At 47.3% G+C, this 15,622-nt stretch overlaps 2 protein-coding genes across 4 annotated transcripts in view; one reads left to right on the forward strand and one right to left on the reverse strand.

Annotated features, from left to right (window-relative positions):
* ABCA5 (ATP binding cassette subfamily A member 5) overlaps nucleotides 1-15,622 on the forward strand; it is a 230,244-nt gene that overhangs the window by 178,463 nt on the left and 36,159 nt on the right. For all 3 annotated transcript variants that reach the window (XM_068263315.1, XM_068263316.1, XM_068263317.1), the window contains 3 exons: nucleotides 5,471-5,542; nucleotides 7,841-7,932; nucleotides 13,216-13,333. In XM_068263315.1, the coding sequence (XP_068119416.1) occupies nucleotides 5,471-5,542; nucleotides 7,841-7,932; nucleotides 13,216-13,333 (282 nt within the window). The remainder of the gene's footprint in view (nucleotides 1-5,470; nucleotides 5,543-7,840; nucleotides 7,933-13,215; nucleotides 13,334-15,622) is intronic.
* Nucleotides 7,665-15,622, reverse strand: part of PGS1 (phosphatidylglycerophosphate synthase 1) — a 213,337-nt gene continuing 205,379 nt past the window's right edge. Inside the window, exon 10 of the mRNA XM_068263319.1 lies at nucleotides 7,665-7,882. The gene's annotated coding sequence lies outside the window, so the exon portion shown is untranslated. The remainder of the gene's footprint in view (nucleotides 7,883-15,622) is intronic.

Here is a 15,622-nt window from a genome sequence, read left to right on the forward strand (position 1 = left end):
TGCTCTTGATGACATCAGCGGGATCGAGGACACGGCAACGCAGGCGCAGTGGTTTTCTGACTTTAACCACTTCGCCATATCTGGACGCATATATCCGTCCAGATAGGCAGTGGTGCTGCAGCCGTGTGGTGCCCGCGATCGGGCGCGCGCCTCCCGCTGCCCCCCCCCCCCCCCCCCGATCAGTGAATGGGAATATAATTCCCATTCACCGATCTAAGTCCCCGCCAGAAATACCGACGCTTTCTCATCAGAGAGCGTGGTATTTCTGCCCCCAGGAAACTTCTTCTCTTCATTTTAGTTCCTAGATGCGACATTGTTCGCATCCAGGAATTTTTGGAATGTGGCCATCTTGTGGCCAAATAGTAAACTGCACCCACATACCTGTATTGAATAAAAAATACATTATATTACATCTAAAATTGGCTATTTACCTCCCAAACTAAAATTACCCAAATACATTTTTGTATTAAAAAAAATAAATAAAAAAAATTACAATTAAAAAAAAAAAAAACTACATAAATAGTTACCTAAGGGTCTGAACTTCTTAAATATACATGTCAAGAGAGTATCTTATTACATTTTTTAAAATTATAAGCTTGTAAATAGTGATGGACGCAAATTGAAAAAATGCACCTTTATTTCTAAATAAAATATCGGCGCCATAAATTGTGATAGGGACGTAATTTAAATGGTGTAATAAGCGGGACAAATGGGCACATAAAATGCATGGGTTTTAATTTCTGTAGCATGTATTAATTTTAAACTATAATGGCCAAAAACTGAGAAATAATGATTTTTTTCCATTTCTATCTTAATCTTCCTGTTAAAATGTATTTACAGTAAAGTGGCTCTTAGCAAAATGTAATACCTAAAGAAAGCCTAATTAGTGGCGGAAAAAATGAGATATAGATCAATTAATTTTGATAAGTAGCGATAAAGTTATTAGCGAATGAATGGGAGGTGAACATTGCTCGGATGCATAAGATTTTCGAAGCTGTAGGCTGAAGTGGTTAAAGTCAGAAATTCCAGAAGTGAACTGGAGGCGGGGCCGGAGCATCGGTGAACGGCTGCGCAGGCACAGGATGTCTGCGGGGGACCATTAGAAGCCCCAGGTAAGTTCAGCTCATTTTCCCCCGACCCCCCTACAGTATCCTTAAGTTAACTCTCCAATCCTTAAAATAACTCCAGAGTTAAAGACAGGCTGTTTATTAACTGCGTGTGAAAATAACTACAGAGGAGGTAAATAAACTACAGAGGAGGTAACTTAAGGAGTGAAAAGGTAAGATAACTCTCTTACTGTGTGGAGGTAAGTTTTCTCTTGCCTTATTATCTCCAGCATGATCTTAGTGAATTGAGGCCATTGTACGGGTCACGGTAAGGGCCATTGTACGGATCACGGCAAGGGTCATTGGGACGATATATATGGTGATGGTCGGTGAGATGTGGCCGTTACTGTGTTTGGTCGCTTTCGAGGCTGCATCTTGTTCACTATCCCAAGTAGAGACAAGTCTTAAAACAAAAAAAACCCTTATGATATAATGAATTGGATGTGTAGTATGGATAATAAACAGAACATTAGTAGCAAAGAAAGGGGTCTCATTTTATTTTCAGTAATATAGCTTTTTTTTTATAACCTTGCATCATTCTGTCATAGTTGCAGTTTTAAAACCACACTCTAATTTAAGCTGTAAAACAAAGCGGAGATAATGACCCTTTGAACTTTCCTGCAGTAAAACCTTATCTCAAGCTTTCTCTCGCTGTTTAAAAGGAAGGGCCGAGCACTTTAACCTCCTGAGCGTTACGCTGTTCAGGAGGTTTTGTTACATTTTGCCCGATTTTATAATAATTGTCCCTAATGGCTGTAAGTCCTCTAGCTAGCACTAGGCTAGTAAGAAGTCTCCGTCACCCTCCGATCCCCGCCACTCCCCTCGTTTATACATTACCCAGCCTGGATCCAGCGATTGCGCAGCCTCCCGGACAGCTCCGGTCTTCACTATGGGGAAGATGGTACATGACGTCATGCACAAACCTGATCCTCCCCATAGAGAGACCGGAGCTGTGCAGGGAGGCTGCGCGATCGCTGGATTCAGAGATGTATTAACCACCCTGGCGTTCTATTAAGATCGCCAGGGAGGCTGCGGGAGGGTTTTTTTTTAATAAAAAAAAAACTATTTCATGCAGCCAACTGAAAGTTGGCTGCATGAAAGCCCACTAGAGGGCGCTCCGGAGGCGATCTTCCGATCGCCTCCGGTGCCCAGAATAAACAAGGAAGGCCGCAATGAGCAGCCTTCCTTGTTTCGCTTAACTCGCCGCCATGGCGACGAGCGGAGTGACGTCATGGACGTCAGCCGACGTCCTGACGTCAGCCGCCTCCGATCCAGCCCTTAGCGCTGGCCGGAACTTTTTGTTCCGGCTACGCTGGGCTCAGGCGGCTGGGGGGACCCTCTTTCGCCGCTGCATGCGGCGGATCGCCGCACTGCAGCGGCGATCAGGCAGCACACGCGGCTGACAAAGTGCCGGCTGCGTGTGCTGCTTTTTATTTGAGCCAAATCGGCCCAGCAGGGCCTGAGTGGCAGGCTCTGGCGGTACTGGACGAGCTGAGCTCGTCCAGACCGCTCAGCTGGTTAACTGGCTGGATTGGGGGTGCTGAACACGTGTACTAGCTAGCCTAGTGCTAGCTAAAGGATTTATAGCCATTAGGGATATTTATGGGGGACTCCTGGGGCCACAGAGCAGTATGGCCCGACACTGTGTAGGGCATACCACTAAGGAGGTTAAAAATAAAAAAATCCACTTACCTGGGGCTTCCTCCAGCCCCCTGCATCCGTCCTGTGCCCTCGCCAGGTCGGCTTCTCCTGTGCAGTACAGTCCGGATGATGTCAGTGCGACTGAGAGCCGCTTGTGCAGTTGTAGTGGACATCTCGTGCCGGAGGGAACACCGGGCTACCGATGGTGTGCTGAGCTGCGGCGAGGGCACAGGACGGGCTGGAGGAAGCCCCAGGTAACTGGATTTTTTTTTCATAGAGCTCAGATGTGTCCTTTAAGTGCTTCATAAAACAGGACTGTATTCCACCCAGTGTGCTCAGAGAAGCTCTTTTGCGTAGATAACTGAAGTTTTTTTTTTTTTTTGCAACTCCTTCCTGTACTGGGAAACAATATGAGACTCTTTTCTTTGCTGCTAATGTTCTATTTTTTTTTTTAGCTGTACCTCATAAATTTATTTTTGCTTTCAGGTGTGCTTTAAGAAGCCTATTAACAGCCCCATATTTAGCTAACAATCGCAGTTTCAATAATATCATTCAGATCGACAGAAAAGATTGAAATGTTGATTCTTTAATGCTCTGGAACAATTAAATACAGATTTCAGTAGCAGATCTATGGAAAACTAAACCAGTAGCATATCTAAGGAAAACTATGCCATGCTGATCAACCACTTTAAGGAAGACAGAGTAACCAAGCAGCTCAGGGTGACCCAAACCACTAGGTATGTATAGGGGGATAAAAGAGACAGAAAAGCACTCCTACTAATAAGCAATGCCTGGTGAAATTTGCCTTCTTAAAACAGAAGGAAATTTACAATAATTCAGCTATAAGTGAACATTTGTGGTTACCCACAATGCACTACCACTGAATATGCAAATTATCCCTTTTCGCCCCTGTAAGCCAGGCTAGCATCCAGAACCGCTGGTGTATAGCAAGCCTATGTTGTGTGGCTGTGTAAAATGTAGAGCTATGTGCTTACTATACACCAGCGGCTCTGGATGCTTGCCTTGCTTTGAGGGGTAAAAAGGGATAATTTGCATAATCAGTAGTGGTGCATTGTGGGTAACCACAGATGTTCACTTATAGCTGAATTATTGTAAGTTTCCTTCTGTTTTAGTAAGGCAAATTTCACCAAGCGTTGCTTATTAATTAGTAGGAGGGCTTTTCGGTCTCTTTTATCCCCCTATACATAGTATTTTGGGTCACCCTGAGCTGCTTGGTTACTCTGATGTACTGGTGCAAGCCCGATCCCATACAGCCATTTCAATCCCTGCCATGTACTGATCAGGGCCGGATTTGTGCTCTTTACCACCCAAGGCCACTGTCACCAGCCGCCCTCCTTCAGTATAGGTAGCGAGATGATCCCCTTTCCTACAGTATAAGTAGCCAGATGACCCCTTACCCCTCCCCTCTAGTATACATAGTCAAATGACTCCTCCCCCCTTTCCCTCCAGTATAGGTAGCCAGATGACTCCCTTAATTCCTCATTTTCCCACCTCCCTTCAGTGTAGGTAGCCAGCTCACCTTCACACCGCAGCAGCCATCAGTGTCACTCATTTCTCCGCTCATCTCCAGTGCAGAAGCTTCCTCTTCCTTTTCGTCTCCAATGCTGCCCAAGTCTATAGCCACCAGCCACAATGCAAACCTGCACAGAGAGCAAGGTGGCTGCTGCACAGGTGGCTAGCAGCAGAATACCACAGTCAGGTGCTCGCCTGATCTCCCTGCATTGCAGCATTTGCAAGCTTGCACCAGTTTACCCTGCTGCTTTGGTGCCCTTGCTCCTGTGGTGCCCTAGGCCATGGCCTAGGTGGCCTTGCCCTAAATCCGGCCCTGGTACCGATGAGGGCCAAAAGCCTGAAACAGTCTGTCTGCATTTGGGGTGGGGTGGCTGTGTAATATTAAAAGCTATAGGCTTGCCATACACCACTAGTTCTGGATGCTTGCCTGGCTTACAGGGGTGAATAATTTGCATATTCAGTAGTGGTGCATTGTGGGTAATTGCAAAAAATTCAGCTATAAGTGAACATTTGTGAATTTCTTTCTGTCTTAAGAAGGCAAATATTGCCAAGCATTTTTGAAGGAAACAATCAATGATGCAATCAGTTAGGATCAGTTGCTTCCACCAGCTTCTCTGTTTTCATACAATATGATCTGAATAATCTTTTTGAAAATGCGATCAGTCATTAAAAAGAACTGTACCGCTAACCCTTTACTAGCCAATTTATTGCAAGTGCTTGGAAGTGCTCCAGGCTAATTTATTTTAGCACTTTTTTTTCTTTGTTGCACTTCCTTGCTTCTAAGAGGTACTGCTGTAATGTGTATTTATGGGCACTTGTCACTAGGGGGCAGTGGGAGACAATAACAGAGCTTTCAGTTGCTACTATTTTCTGCTAGTAGTGAGAGATCAAAGCAGTCTAAGAATTTACAGCACAACCAGTTCTGCCGACTGAGGTCAAAAGCAGGGCACTTATCTCATACGATATAACTCTACTAAAGCTGCTCATGGGTTAATGGGCAACTTTAGACTCGGCAATTGTGCGGTGCTGCGCTCGAACAATCTGACCGCATACGCACCTCTCAGATAATGTATAATTGAGCAGGTCAGCTGTAAAATTTCACATAGAGCAGGCAGTAATGGAAGTAGTAGGAGGGAGAGAGAGCCATGCTCTTTGCATGGCTCTTTGTGATCTTTGTGATCTTGTTGCAGAAGTCTTGGAAGGTTTCCGGAGATGAGAACAGCTACAGGCAGCTGGTCCGGGTGCTGGTGGCCGTTATATCTGTAAGTTGCTTTCCTTTTCCTTCTCTTGCTGCTGTATGAAATGTATTATAGAATGATGATTTGACAAGCTCCGAGATTGCTGGAGGAGGTGGGGCAATCAGTGGGAGGCCAGAGATGACTGGGGGAGGTGGGGACTGTCAGCTGAAGGATAGAGGCCACTGGAGTAGGTGGGGAGGGTCAGTGGGAGGGCAGAGATCACTGGAGGAAGCTGGAAGGGTCAGTGGGAGAGCATAGATCACTGGAGTAGGTGGGAAGGGTCAGTCGGAGGGCAGAGTTCACTGGGGGAGACTGGGAGGGTCAGTGGCAGGGCAGAGAACACTGGAGGAGGCGGGGAGGGTCAGTGGGAGGGCAGAGATCAATGGAGGAGGCGGAGAGGGTCAGTGGGAGGGCAGAGATCACTGGAGGAGGTGGGGAGGGTCGGTGAGAGGGCATAGATCACTGGAGGAGGCGGGGAGGGTCAGTGGCAGGGCAGAGATCACTTGAGGAGGCGGGGAGGGTCAGTGGCAGGGCAGAGATCACTTGGGGGAGACGGGGAGGGTCAGTGGCAGGGCAGAGATCACTGGAGGAGGCGGGGAGGGTCGGTGGGAGGGCAGAGATCACTGGAGGAGGCGGGGAGGGTCAGTGGCAGGGCAGAGATCACTGGAGGAGGCGGGGAGGGTCAGTGGCAGGGCATAGATCACTGAAGGAGGCGGGGAGGGTCAGTGGCAGGGCATAGATCACTGGAGGAGGCGGGGAGGGTCAGTGGCAGGGCATAGATCACTGAAGGAGGCGGGGAGGGTCAGTGGCAGGGCATAGATCACTGGAGGAGGCGGGGAGGGTCAGTGGCAGGGCATAGATCACTGGAGGAGGCGGGGAGGGTCAGTGGCAGGGCATAGATCACTAAAGGAGGCGGGGAGGGTCAGTGGCAGGGCATAGATCACTGGAGGAGGCGGGGAGGGTCAGTGGCAGGGCATAGATCACTGAAGGAGGCGGGGAGGGTCAGTGGCAGGGCATAGATCACTGAAGGAGGCGGGGAGGGTCAGTGGCAGGGCATAGATCACTTCAGGAGGTGGTGATTATCAGTGAGAGGGCAGAGGTCACTGGAGGAGACGGGGACAGTTAGTAAGCGTCTGAATATTACTGGAGGAGGCTGGGAGGGTCAGTGGGAGGTCACTGAGGACATTGGGGATGGTCAGTCAGAGTCTGGAGATAGCTGGAGGAGGCGGTGGGTAGGGTCATACTGTAGCCATGACCTCTTATGCCGTAGCGGTGTGATTTTAGGCATCTGGCAATGCATTCACTTATCTTTAGTAAATAACTCAGAGAAGATTTATTTACAGACTTTATTTAAAATTCTTGCAGAGAGATAGACTAAAGAGCGCAGAACAAATCCAGACATGACTAAAGAGCGCAGAACAAATCCAGACATGACTACTAAAGAGCGCAGAACAAATCCAGACATGACTAAAGAGCACAGAAGAAATCCAGACATATCTGGATCTGTTTTGCATGCTCTAGTTATATCTGTATTTGCTCTGCGCTCTCTAGTCATGTCTGGATTTGTTCTGCGCTCTTTAGTCTATCTCTCTGCAAGAATTTTAAATAAAGTCTGTAAATAAATCTTCTCTGAGTTATTTACTAAAGATAAGTGAATGCATTGCGCTCTCTAGTCATGTCTGGATCTGTTCTGCGCTCACCAATCTAGAGAGCGCAGAACAAATCCAGACATGACCAGAGAGCGCAGAACAAATCCAGACATGACCAGAGAGCGCAGAACAAATCCAGACATGACCAGAGAGCGCAGAACGAATCGAGACATGACCAGAGAGTGCAGTACAAATCCAGACATGACTAGAGAGCGCAGAACAAATCCAGACATGACCAGAGAGTGCAGTACAAATCCAGACATGACTAGAGAGCGCAGAACAAATCCAGACATGACCAGAGAGCGCAGAACAAATCCAGACATGACCAGAGAGCTCAGAACAAATCCAGACATGACCAGAGAGCGCAGAACGAATCCAGACATGACCAGAGAGCGCAGAACAAATCCAGACATGACCAGAGAGCACAGAACAAATCCTCCAACATGTAGGATACTCAGCTGGCCAAGTGGATGCCAGTAGCTAACAGTTAATACAAATTTGAAGGTAATTTTATGCAGCCTGAATGTGGACTGATCTGACCATGTGGTGAATTTTGAACCTGCATAAACTTAGATAAAATGATCACAAAAGTGTGCATTAACCCATAACTCGCTGTTGAGCGTCGCTGGTGATTGTAGCTGTTGTCTGATGACTCATGCTTCTCTCTGTACAGCCATACATTCAGTGCTTCGTCTTACTGATGATCCTGCGCCATCTAGAGGTAAAGAACGGAGGAAAAACCTTTAGACCAGACCCCCTCTTCAGGTGTGTGCTCTGCTTTGATTTGTGGAACAATCTGTATGCCCAGATTAGTTGATCAAAAGGTACAAATCAGAGCGTGCTTAAAGGACATCTGAGGTGAAAATAAACTGATGAGAAAGACAATTGTATCTATCCTCCTCCTCCTAAAAATGACTGTTTTTAGATACTCCACAGTTTTATTTTATATTTAAATCTAGTTTTTAAGTTTTTCATTGTCTCTGCTCAAAGACACCTTCATTGCAGTATGTCAGAGCTCAAATCTATGAATTATTGACCCTTTTTTATCTCTTTCCTGCTCTTAGAAGCCATTTACTGACAGGAAAGTGTTTTATGGCTGTAATTTTTAATCAGTGAGGGTTATGCTATAGTCTAACCCGGGCAGAAGCTGTCACTTGCATACCTGATGTTTAACTTTTTCAGACAGACAAAAAGAGAAAAAGGAACACAGCCTAGTTATTTGTATGCTAAGCACTGTACATACACATATCATGATGTCACATGTCACCTCTGTTGTCCTTTCATTTTATCAATGTATTCATAATATCCTTTAATCTTAAACGCCATACACACACTCAACAGTGGTATGTTATGCTGGGAATACACAGGTTGACCCGGCGGCTCGATTAGCCACCGGATCGATTCCCGCTTGTCACCGCCGGCGCTTGCTTATCTTCAGCTCGATTCCCCGCTATTGTCCGCCGGCAGGGATCGAGCGGGGAGTCTATCCAGCAGGTCATCGGACCTGTCGGATGTTATCAATCGAGCCATCAGCGGCTCAATTGATCAGCCTGCCTCGACCCCGTGTATGCCCAGCATAAAGGTAGCCATACACTGGTCGATTTGCCATCAGATTCGACCAACAGATAGATCCCTCTCTGATCGAATCTGATCAGAGAGGGATCGTATGGCCACCTTTACTGCAAACAGATTGTGAATCGATTTCAGCATGAAACCGATCACAATCTGTGGAGCTGCCGCTGCGGTTGCCCCCCCCCCCCCCCTGCATACATTACCTTCTCCGCCGGCACGACTCCCCCTCTGTCCCAGCAGCTTCTTCTCCGCACTGGGCTCCAGGGCTGCAGCTTCACTGAACTTCCTTTCCGGGGGAAGTTTAAACAGTAGAGGGCGCTCTACTGTTTAAACTTCCTGCCGGGACAGGAAGTTCAATGAAGCAGCAGCCAGTGGGAGCCCAGCGCGGAGAAGAAGCTGCTGGGACAGAGGGGGAGTCGTGCCGGCGGAGAAGGTAATGTATTGCCGCTAGCATCGGTTGTCGGGCATTCAAACGCCGCTATCGGCTCACTCTCGACCCGCCGGCGATCGAGGGAAATCTTCCGCACGGACGGATCGACTGGAACGATTGATTTCGGACGGAAATCGATCGTTCTGTCAGCGTTTGCGCAACTATTTCACAGCAGATTCGATCACAGTGATCGAATCTGCTGTATATCGGCGGCAAAATAGTTAAGTGTAAGGGCAGCTTAAGGCTCTCACAACTTTTCTTGTGAAACGCCTAAAAAAAAATCTCTTGCTATTGTTCAAGCAGCTGATAAGACTGATAAATTAAACATTTGGATTGACTTCTTATTTATCAGTCTTATCAGCTGCTTGAACAATCTTAGGTGTTTCACAAGAAAAGTTGTGAGGGCCTAAAATACCACTGTTGAGTGTGTGTATGGGGCTTTAAAACTTAAAGGGAACCTAAACTGAGAAGGAGATGGATTTTTCCTATTAAAATAATACCAGTTGCCTGAATCGCCTGCTGATCCTGTGTCTCTAATACTTTTAGCCACAGCCCCTCAACAAGCATGCAGATCAGGTGCTCTGACTGAAGTCAGACTGGATTAGCTGCATGCTTGTTTCAAGGGTGTGATTTAACCACTGCTGCAGCCAAAGAGATCAGCAGGACTGCCAGGCAACTGGTATTGTTTAAAAGGAAACCCCCATATCCCTCTCAGTTTAGGTTCCCTTTAAACCATAATCGGGTCACAATTTAATTACAGATTAAAGAGAATGCGAGGCCTCAAAAATGTATAAAATATAATACTTACTTGTCCTACAGAGGCTTCCCACGCTGTCCTCCAGTTCCCTCCCACTCACCAGGACCCTCCTTAAACTGAACAGAGGTGAAAATAAGGAGATAAACATTTGAATTTATCCTCTAACTCCTAAATATGACTTTTTCTTTTAGATTTCCCGTGGTTTAATTTTATATTTAAACATTTAAAAACTAAATGGAATGTTTTGTTGTCTGTGCTCTTTAGCAGCCTATTAAGTGTCCCAGAATTAAAGTACCTGAACTATTGCCCTTTTTCTATCTCTCCCTGCTCTCAGAAGTTGTATTCTGCCAGGGAAACTTTTATGACTGTAATTTGCTGATCAGTGATGTTGACTATATTCCCTACAAGGTACCACAAGACAGAAGCTGTCACTTCCATGCCTGAAAATTAACTATTTCAGGCAGCAAAAATAAACAGCCTGGTTATGAATGTCTTGCACTGTACATTCTCATATTTATCATCATGTCACCTCTGGTACACTTTAACCGAAAAAAGCCCTTGTCTGTAATTTTCGGGGGGCCACGGGCAGCAACAGATGACAGTGAGAAAAGTCTCATTGGGATGCAGAGGCTCTTCTGAGGCAAATTTGTGATTTTGTAGCCAAGCTTTTAAGCTTTAAGGTTAATTTATCATACACTAGTATTACATTAGTAATGTTCTCAGAGCGCTCTCTGATTTGCACCTTTAAAGAGAAACTCCAGTGAAAATAATGTAATAAAGTGCTTAATTATTACAATAATTATATATAAATGATTTAGTGTTTGCTTACCGTAAAAGCTTTCCTCTCCCTGATTTACATTCTGACATTTATCACATGGTGACATTTTTACTGCTGGCAGGGGATGTCAGTAGGAGATGCTGCTTGCTTTTTTGGTAGTTGGAAACAGCTGTTATTTCCCACAATGCAACAAGGCCCCCACAGTGTGATGTCAGTACCTCAGTGCTGTGAGGCACTGACATTTGTAGGAGGGGTTTCACCACAATATCAGACATACAGCTCCCCCCCTGATGATCAGTTTGAGAAAAGGAAAAGATTTCTCACAGGAAAGGGGGTATCAGCTACTGATTGGGATGAAGTTCAATTCTTGGTTACGGTTTCTCTTTAACTGCTAAATTGTGAATTTAAATTGTGAATAGCCACTAGAACGTTTTTGGCAGCGTTTTTGGGAATCGCCGGCAATTGTTGGTGATTTCAAAACGCTCCGCCAATGAAAGTGAGTGGTGGGGAACCACTAGTGCGATTGTGATGAGGAGTAATCGCAAGACATGCAGCACTCTCAATGCTGTGTATAGCAACGCTGAAAAATCACTTTGAAAAGCGATTTGGGGGTCCAGCGATTGAACATTTAAATAAAGATCTTTATATACTTACCAGGTGTCTGTTTTTCTGACTTCCGTCCATAGCCCTGCCCCCTAAAGGAAGAGGTCACAGGCACTTCCCTGATTGGACCTCTGACCTCTTCCTTGAAGGGGTGGGGCTACGGACTGAAACCGGATATCTGGTAAGTATAATAAAATTTGACAAAAGTGAATCGCTAATTGTAAACAATGTACCGTGTACAGTATAGCTCTTCTAAGCATCGGAAACTCCAAGCGCAATCGCCATAGGAATCGCTGTGACAATAGATTGTGGGTTCCAGGCCTTAGGCTCCCTGCACACGATTCCGATTTTTAATCGTTACTGCATGCTGCGTTTTTTTCTGTGTTTTTCTGTTGATAGCATTCAGGGAAAAATCACAATTGCAAATCGGAATCGCAAATCGGATGTGCAGGAAATCTAAGACTGCTCACTTAGCAGGAAAAAAAAAAAAAAGGCTACACACCAACGCAATCTGTTTGCATGGTATATATTTGAGCAGGACGTTTAATAAACACATATACAGTGCCAAATCCCACACTGCTTAGGGCCCGTTTCCACTGTCGCGGAAACTGTCGCGAATCCGCAGAGTTTCCCCGCAGGCAAATCGCGCGGGGAAACTCTGCCATAGGGGATAACTGCGCCGTTGGTCGAATCGCTTGCAGTAACGATTCGGCCGGAACCCCCTACAGAATTTGCGGCGGAGGCTGCGATTCCCATAGCCGTGCATGGCACGGCTCATGGGATTCGCCTGCGATCCCGCCCACCCGCTCAGTGCCGGCGTGCGTCTCGTAGTCTCGTAGTGGAAACGAGTCCTTAGCAGAGATTGTCACTGAGAGGCAAATATATGATGATTGAGAATTATGCTAATCATTATGATACACTATCATGATCATTATGAACATTTAAAACTTAAATGAACTACCATAACCTATCTTGCAGTGAAGGCTTTTGCGTGGTCCATTTACACGCTGCATAGATTTGCAGTAACCTTTGCATAATTTTGCATCAACTTAGAATGATTTGCATATTTCAAGTCAAGTCCTTTTGGCACAGAGCCAAAATTGTTCTTAATACTCTGAGATTCCCCTTAATAACGAGGTGATGTGTAATTACTCCACTGGCGGCATGAGTGTTCCAGTCGCGCTTGTCACCGCGGGCGCTTGTGATACAGAGTAACATTTCTAAGCCTGCAGCCAGAGAATACCATACCACTGCTATGCAAAGCCGCTATAAGAAGGCCATCATTACCACGGTACCAGCACCAATCACTGGCTGTGGGAGGGTTCTACACTGGGCCCGCCCACAGCTGCCACCCCCCATTCCTCTGAAATGCATATTAAAGCGGATCCAAGATGAAAAACTAACTAACAAGTAACTTGTCTATATATCTTATCTAAAGTTTAGATAGTTTACACAGCAAATCTAGCTGCAAACAGCCTCAATATAATGATTATTTCTTCCTGTGATACAATGACAGCAGCCATGTTGTTTGTAAACAATACACAGAGGCAGGCTTATCTGTATCTTGAGCACTCAGCCTGTGAAAAAAACCTAATCCCCCTCCTCCCTCCTCCCCTCTGCCTCTGAAATCTCTGGCTAGTAATACCTCCCCCTCCTCCTGCCCAGACTGAGCTCCCATAAGCCCTTGCTACTGTCTGAAAATGCCTTGGCTCTCTGAAAACCTGTGGGCGTGGCTTGTTTAGTTTATAGGGAATTAGAGTGTTAAAACAAAAACAAAAAAAGTATTTGGCTTGAGGAATGCCCTATAAACAATAGGAAAGGAACACAATTATGCAATGAGTAAAAGTTCACCTCGGATCCACTTTAAAGTAACTGAGTCTTTTGTTCTTAATGTTCCTTTGATCACAGGACGAAAGATAAGAAAAGCAAAAGCTGGAAGTTCTCTGAGGTTCCGGAGGATGAAGATGAGGACGTGCGGACGGAGAGAGCCAGAGTGGGCGAGTACATGGCGTCTAATGCCTACGAGGTATGGAGTGCGGCCGGCCAACGCTCAGAGCAGAACCCGTCCTGAGCAGCTCAGTTCTCAAATCTCAAAGTCGTGCTGATCTCTTTGGCTGCAGTAGTGGCTGAATCACACCCTGAAACAAGCATGCAGCTAATCCAGTCTGACTTCAGTCAGAGCACCTGATCTGCTGCATGCTTGTTCAGGGGCTGTGGCTGAAAGTATTAACCCTCCTGGCGGTAAGCCCGAGCTGAGCTCGGGGTAAGCCGCCGGAAGGCACCGCTCAGGCCCCGCTGGGCCGATTTGCATAATTTTTTTTTTGCTGCACGCAGCTAGCACTTTGCTAGCTGCGTGCAGTGCCCGATCGCCGCCGATCCGCCGCTATCCGTCGCGCCGCAGCCGAGACCCCGTGCGCTGCCTGGCCAATCAGTGCCAGGCAGCTCTATGGGGTGGATCGGAATCCCCTTTGACGTCATGACGTCGGTGACGTCATCCCGCCCCGTCGCCATGGCGACGGGGAAAGCCCTCCGGGAGATCCCGTTCTTTGAACGGGATCTCCGGATCTCCGATCGCCGGCGGCGATCGGAGGGGCTGGGGGGATGCCGCTGAGCAGCGGCTATCATGTAGCGAGACTTTGTCTCGCTACATGAAAAAAAAAAAAAAAATTAAAAAAAAAAGATTTGCTGCCCCCTGGCGATTTTTTAGCAAACCGCCAGGAGGGTTAAAGAGAACCCGAGGAGGGGTTCTGAGAATAAAATCCCCATACAGAGGCTGGGTCTGTCTATAGAGCCCAGCCTCTGTTGCTATATAGTTCGCCCCTAAGCCCACCCTGCGCTCTGCAATACCCCCCTAAACACAGCCGCGCTAGCGATACGCAGCGTGTCGCAGCGCGCTGTGTTTTCCTCTCTCCTGTCAGTCTCGCCGCTCCCTTGCCTCCTGCATCGCTTCAGTCCCACCCGCGTCCCTTCCCTCAGCGCTGATTGGAGGGAAAGGACGCGGGCGGGACCGGAGCGATGCAGGAGGCGGGGGGAGTGGCGAGAGTGACAGGAGTGAGGTAAACACAGCGCGCATAGCGAGGCTGTGATTTATGGGGTATTGTAGAGTGCAGGGGGCGATTAGGAGCGATCTATATAGCAACAGAGGCTGGGCTCCATAGACAGACCCAGCCTCTGTATGGGGATTTTATTCTCAGAACCCCTCCTCGGGTTCTTTTTAAGGCTCATACACACACTGGATTATTAGGAACGACGGGTCTGTCAGAGCCTCCCGCTGGGTGGACGTTCCAGTGACAGTCTAGCGTGTGTAAAGTCAGTCTGCAGACTGATAAGGCTGTTTCTGAACGATCCGCCGGGCGGATCGCTCAGAAACAGCCTTATCAGTCCGCCGACAGACTGTACACACGCCGGACTGTCTGCTGAAAACATGCCCAGCGGGAGGTTCCGACAGACCCGTCGTTGGCTTCAGTATGACGTGTGTACAAAGCTTTAGAGATCAGCAGGAGAGTCAGGCAACTGGTATTATTTTAAAAGGAAAAATCCACATCCTTCTCAGTTTAGGTTCCCTTTAACCAAGGATTAAACTTCAGCACAATCAGACAGTAGCTGATACTCCCTTTCCAACAGCAAATCTTTACCTTTTCTCGTATAAATCATCAGGGGGTTGTATTATTAACCCCCCTGGCAGTATGAAAAATTCCGCCAGGGGGCAGTGCAGCAATTTTTTTTATTTTTTTTTAAATCATGTAGCGAGCCCAGGGCTCGCTACATGATAGCCGCTGCTCAGCGGCATCCCCCCACCCGCTTCGATCGCCTTCGGCGATCTCTGATCAGGAAATCCCGTTCAAAGAACGGGATTTCCTGGAGGGCTTCCCCCGTCGCCATGGCGATGGGGCGGGATGACGTCACGACGTCATTGGGAGTCCCGATCCACCCCTCGGCGCTGCCTGGCACTGATTGGCCAGGCAGCGCACGGGGTCTGGGGGGGGGGGCCCGCGCGCCGCAACGGATAGCGGCGATCGGGTGCAGGCCGGCGGCGATCAGTGTGCTGGCGCAGCTAGCAAAGTGCTAGCTGCGTCCAGCAAAAAAAAAATTAGGTAAATCGGCCCAGCAGGGCCTGAGCGGCACCCTCCAGCGGCTTACCCCGTGTCACACACGGGGTTACCGCTAAGGAGGTTAAAAGACCACTATTGCATAAAAAAGTAGGCAGTTAATATCTGACAGAAATGACAGGTTTTGGCCCAGTCCATCTCCTCATGGGAGATTCTCAGGGTTTTCTTTGTTTTCAACAGCATTTCCTGAACAGCAGTTGCAAAGT

This window comes from Hyperolius riggenbachi, chromosome 12 (genome assembly GCF_040937935.1).
Source record: "Hyperolius riggenbachi isolate aHypRig1 chromosome 12, aHypRig1.pri, whole genome shotgun sequence".
Taxonomy (NCBI): Eukaryota; Metazoa; Chordata; class Amphibia; order Anura; family Hyperoliidae; genus Hyperolius; species Hyperolius riggenbachi.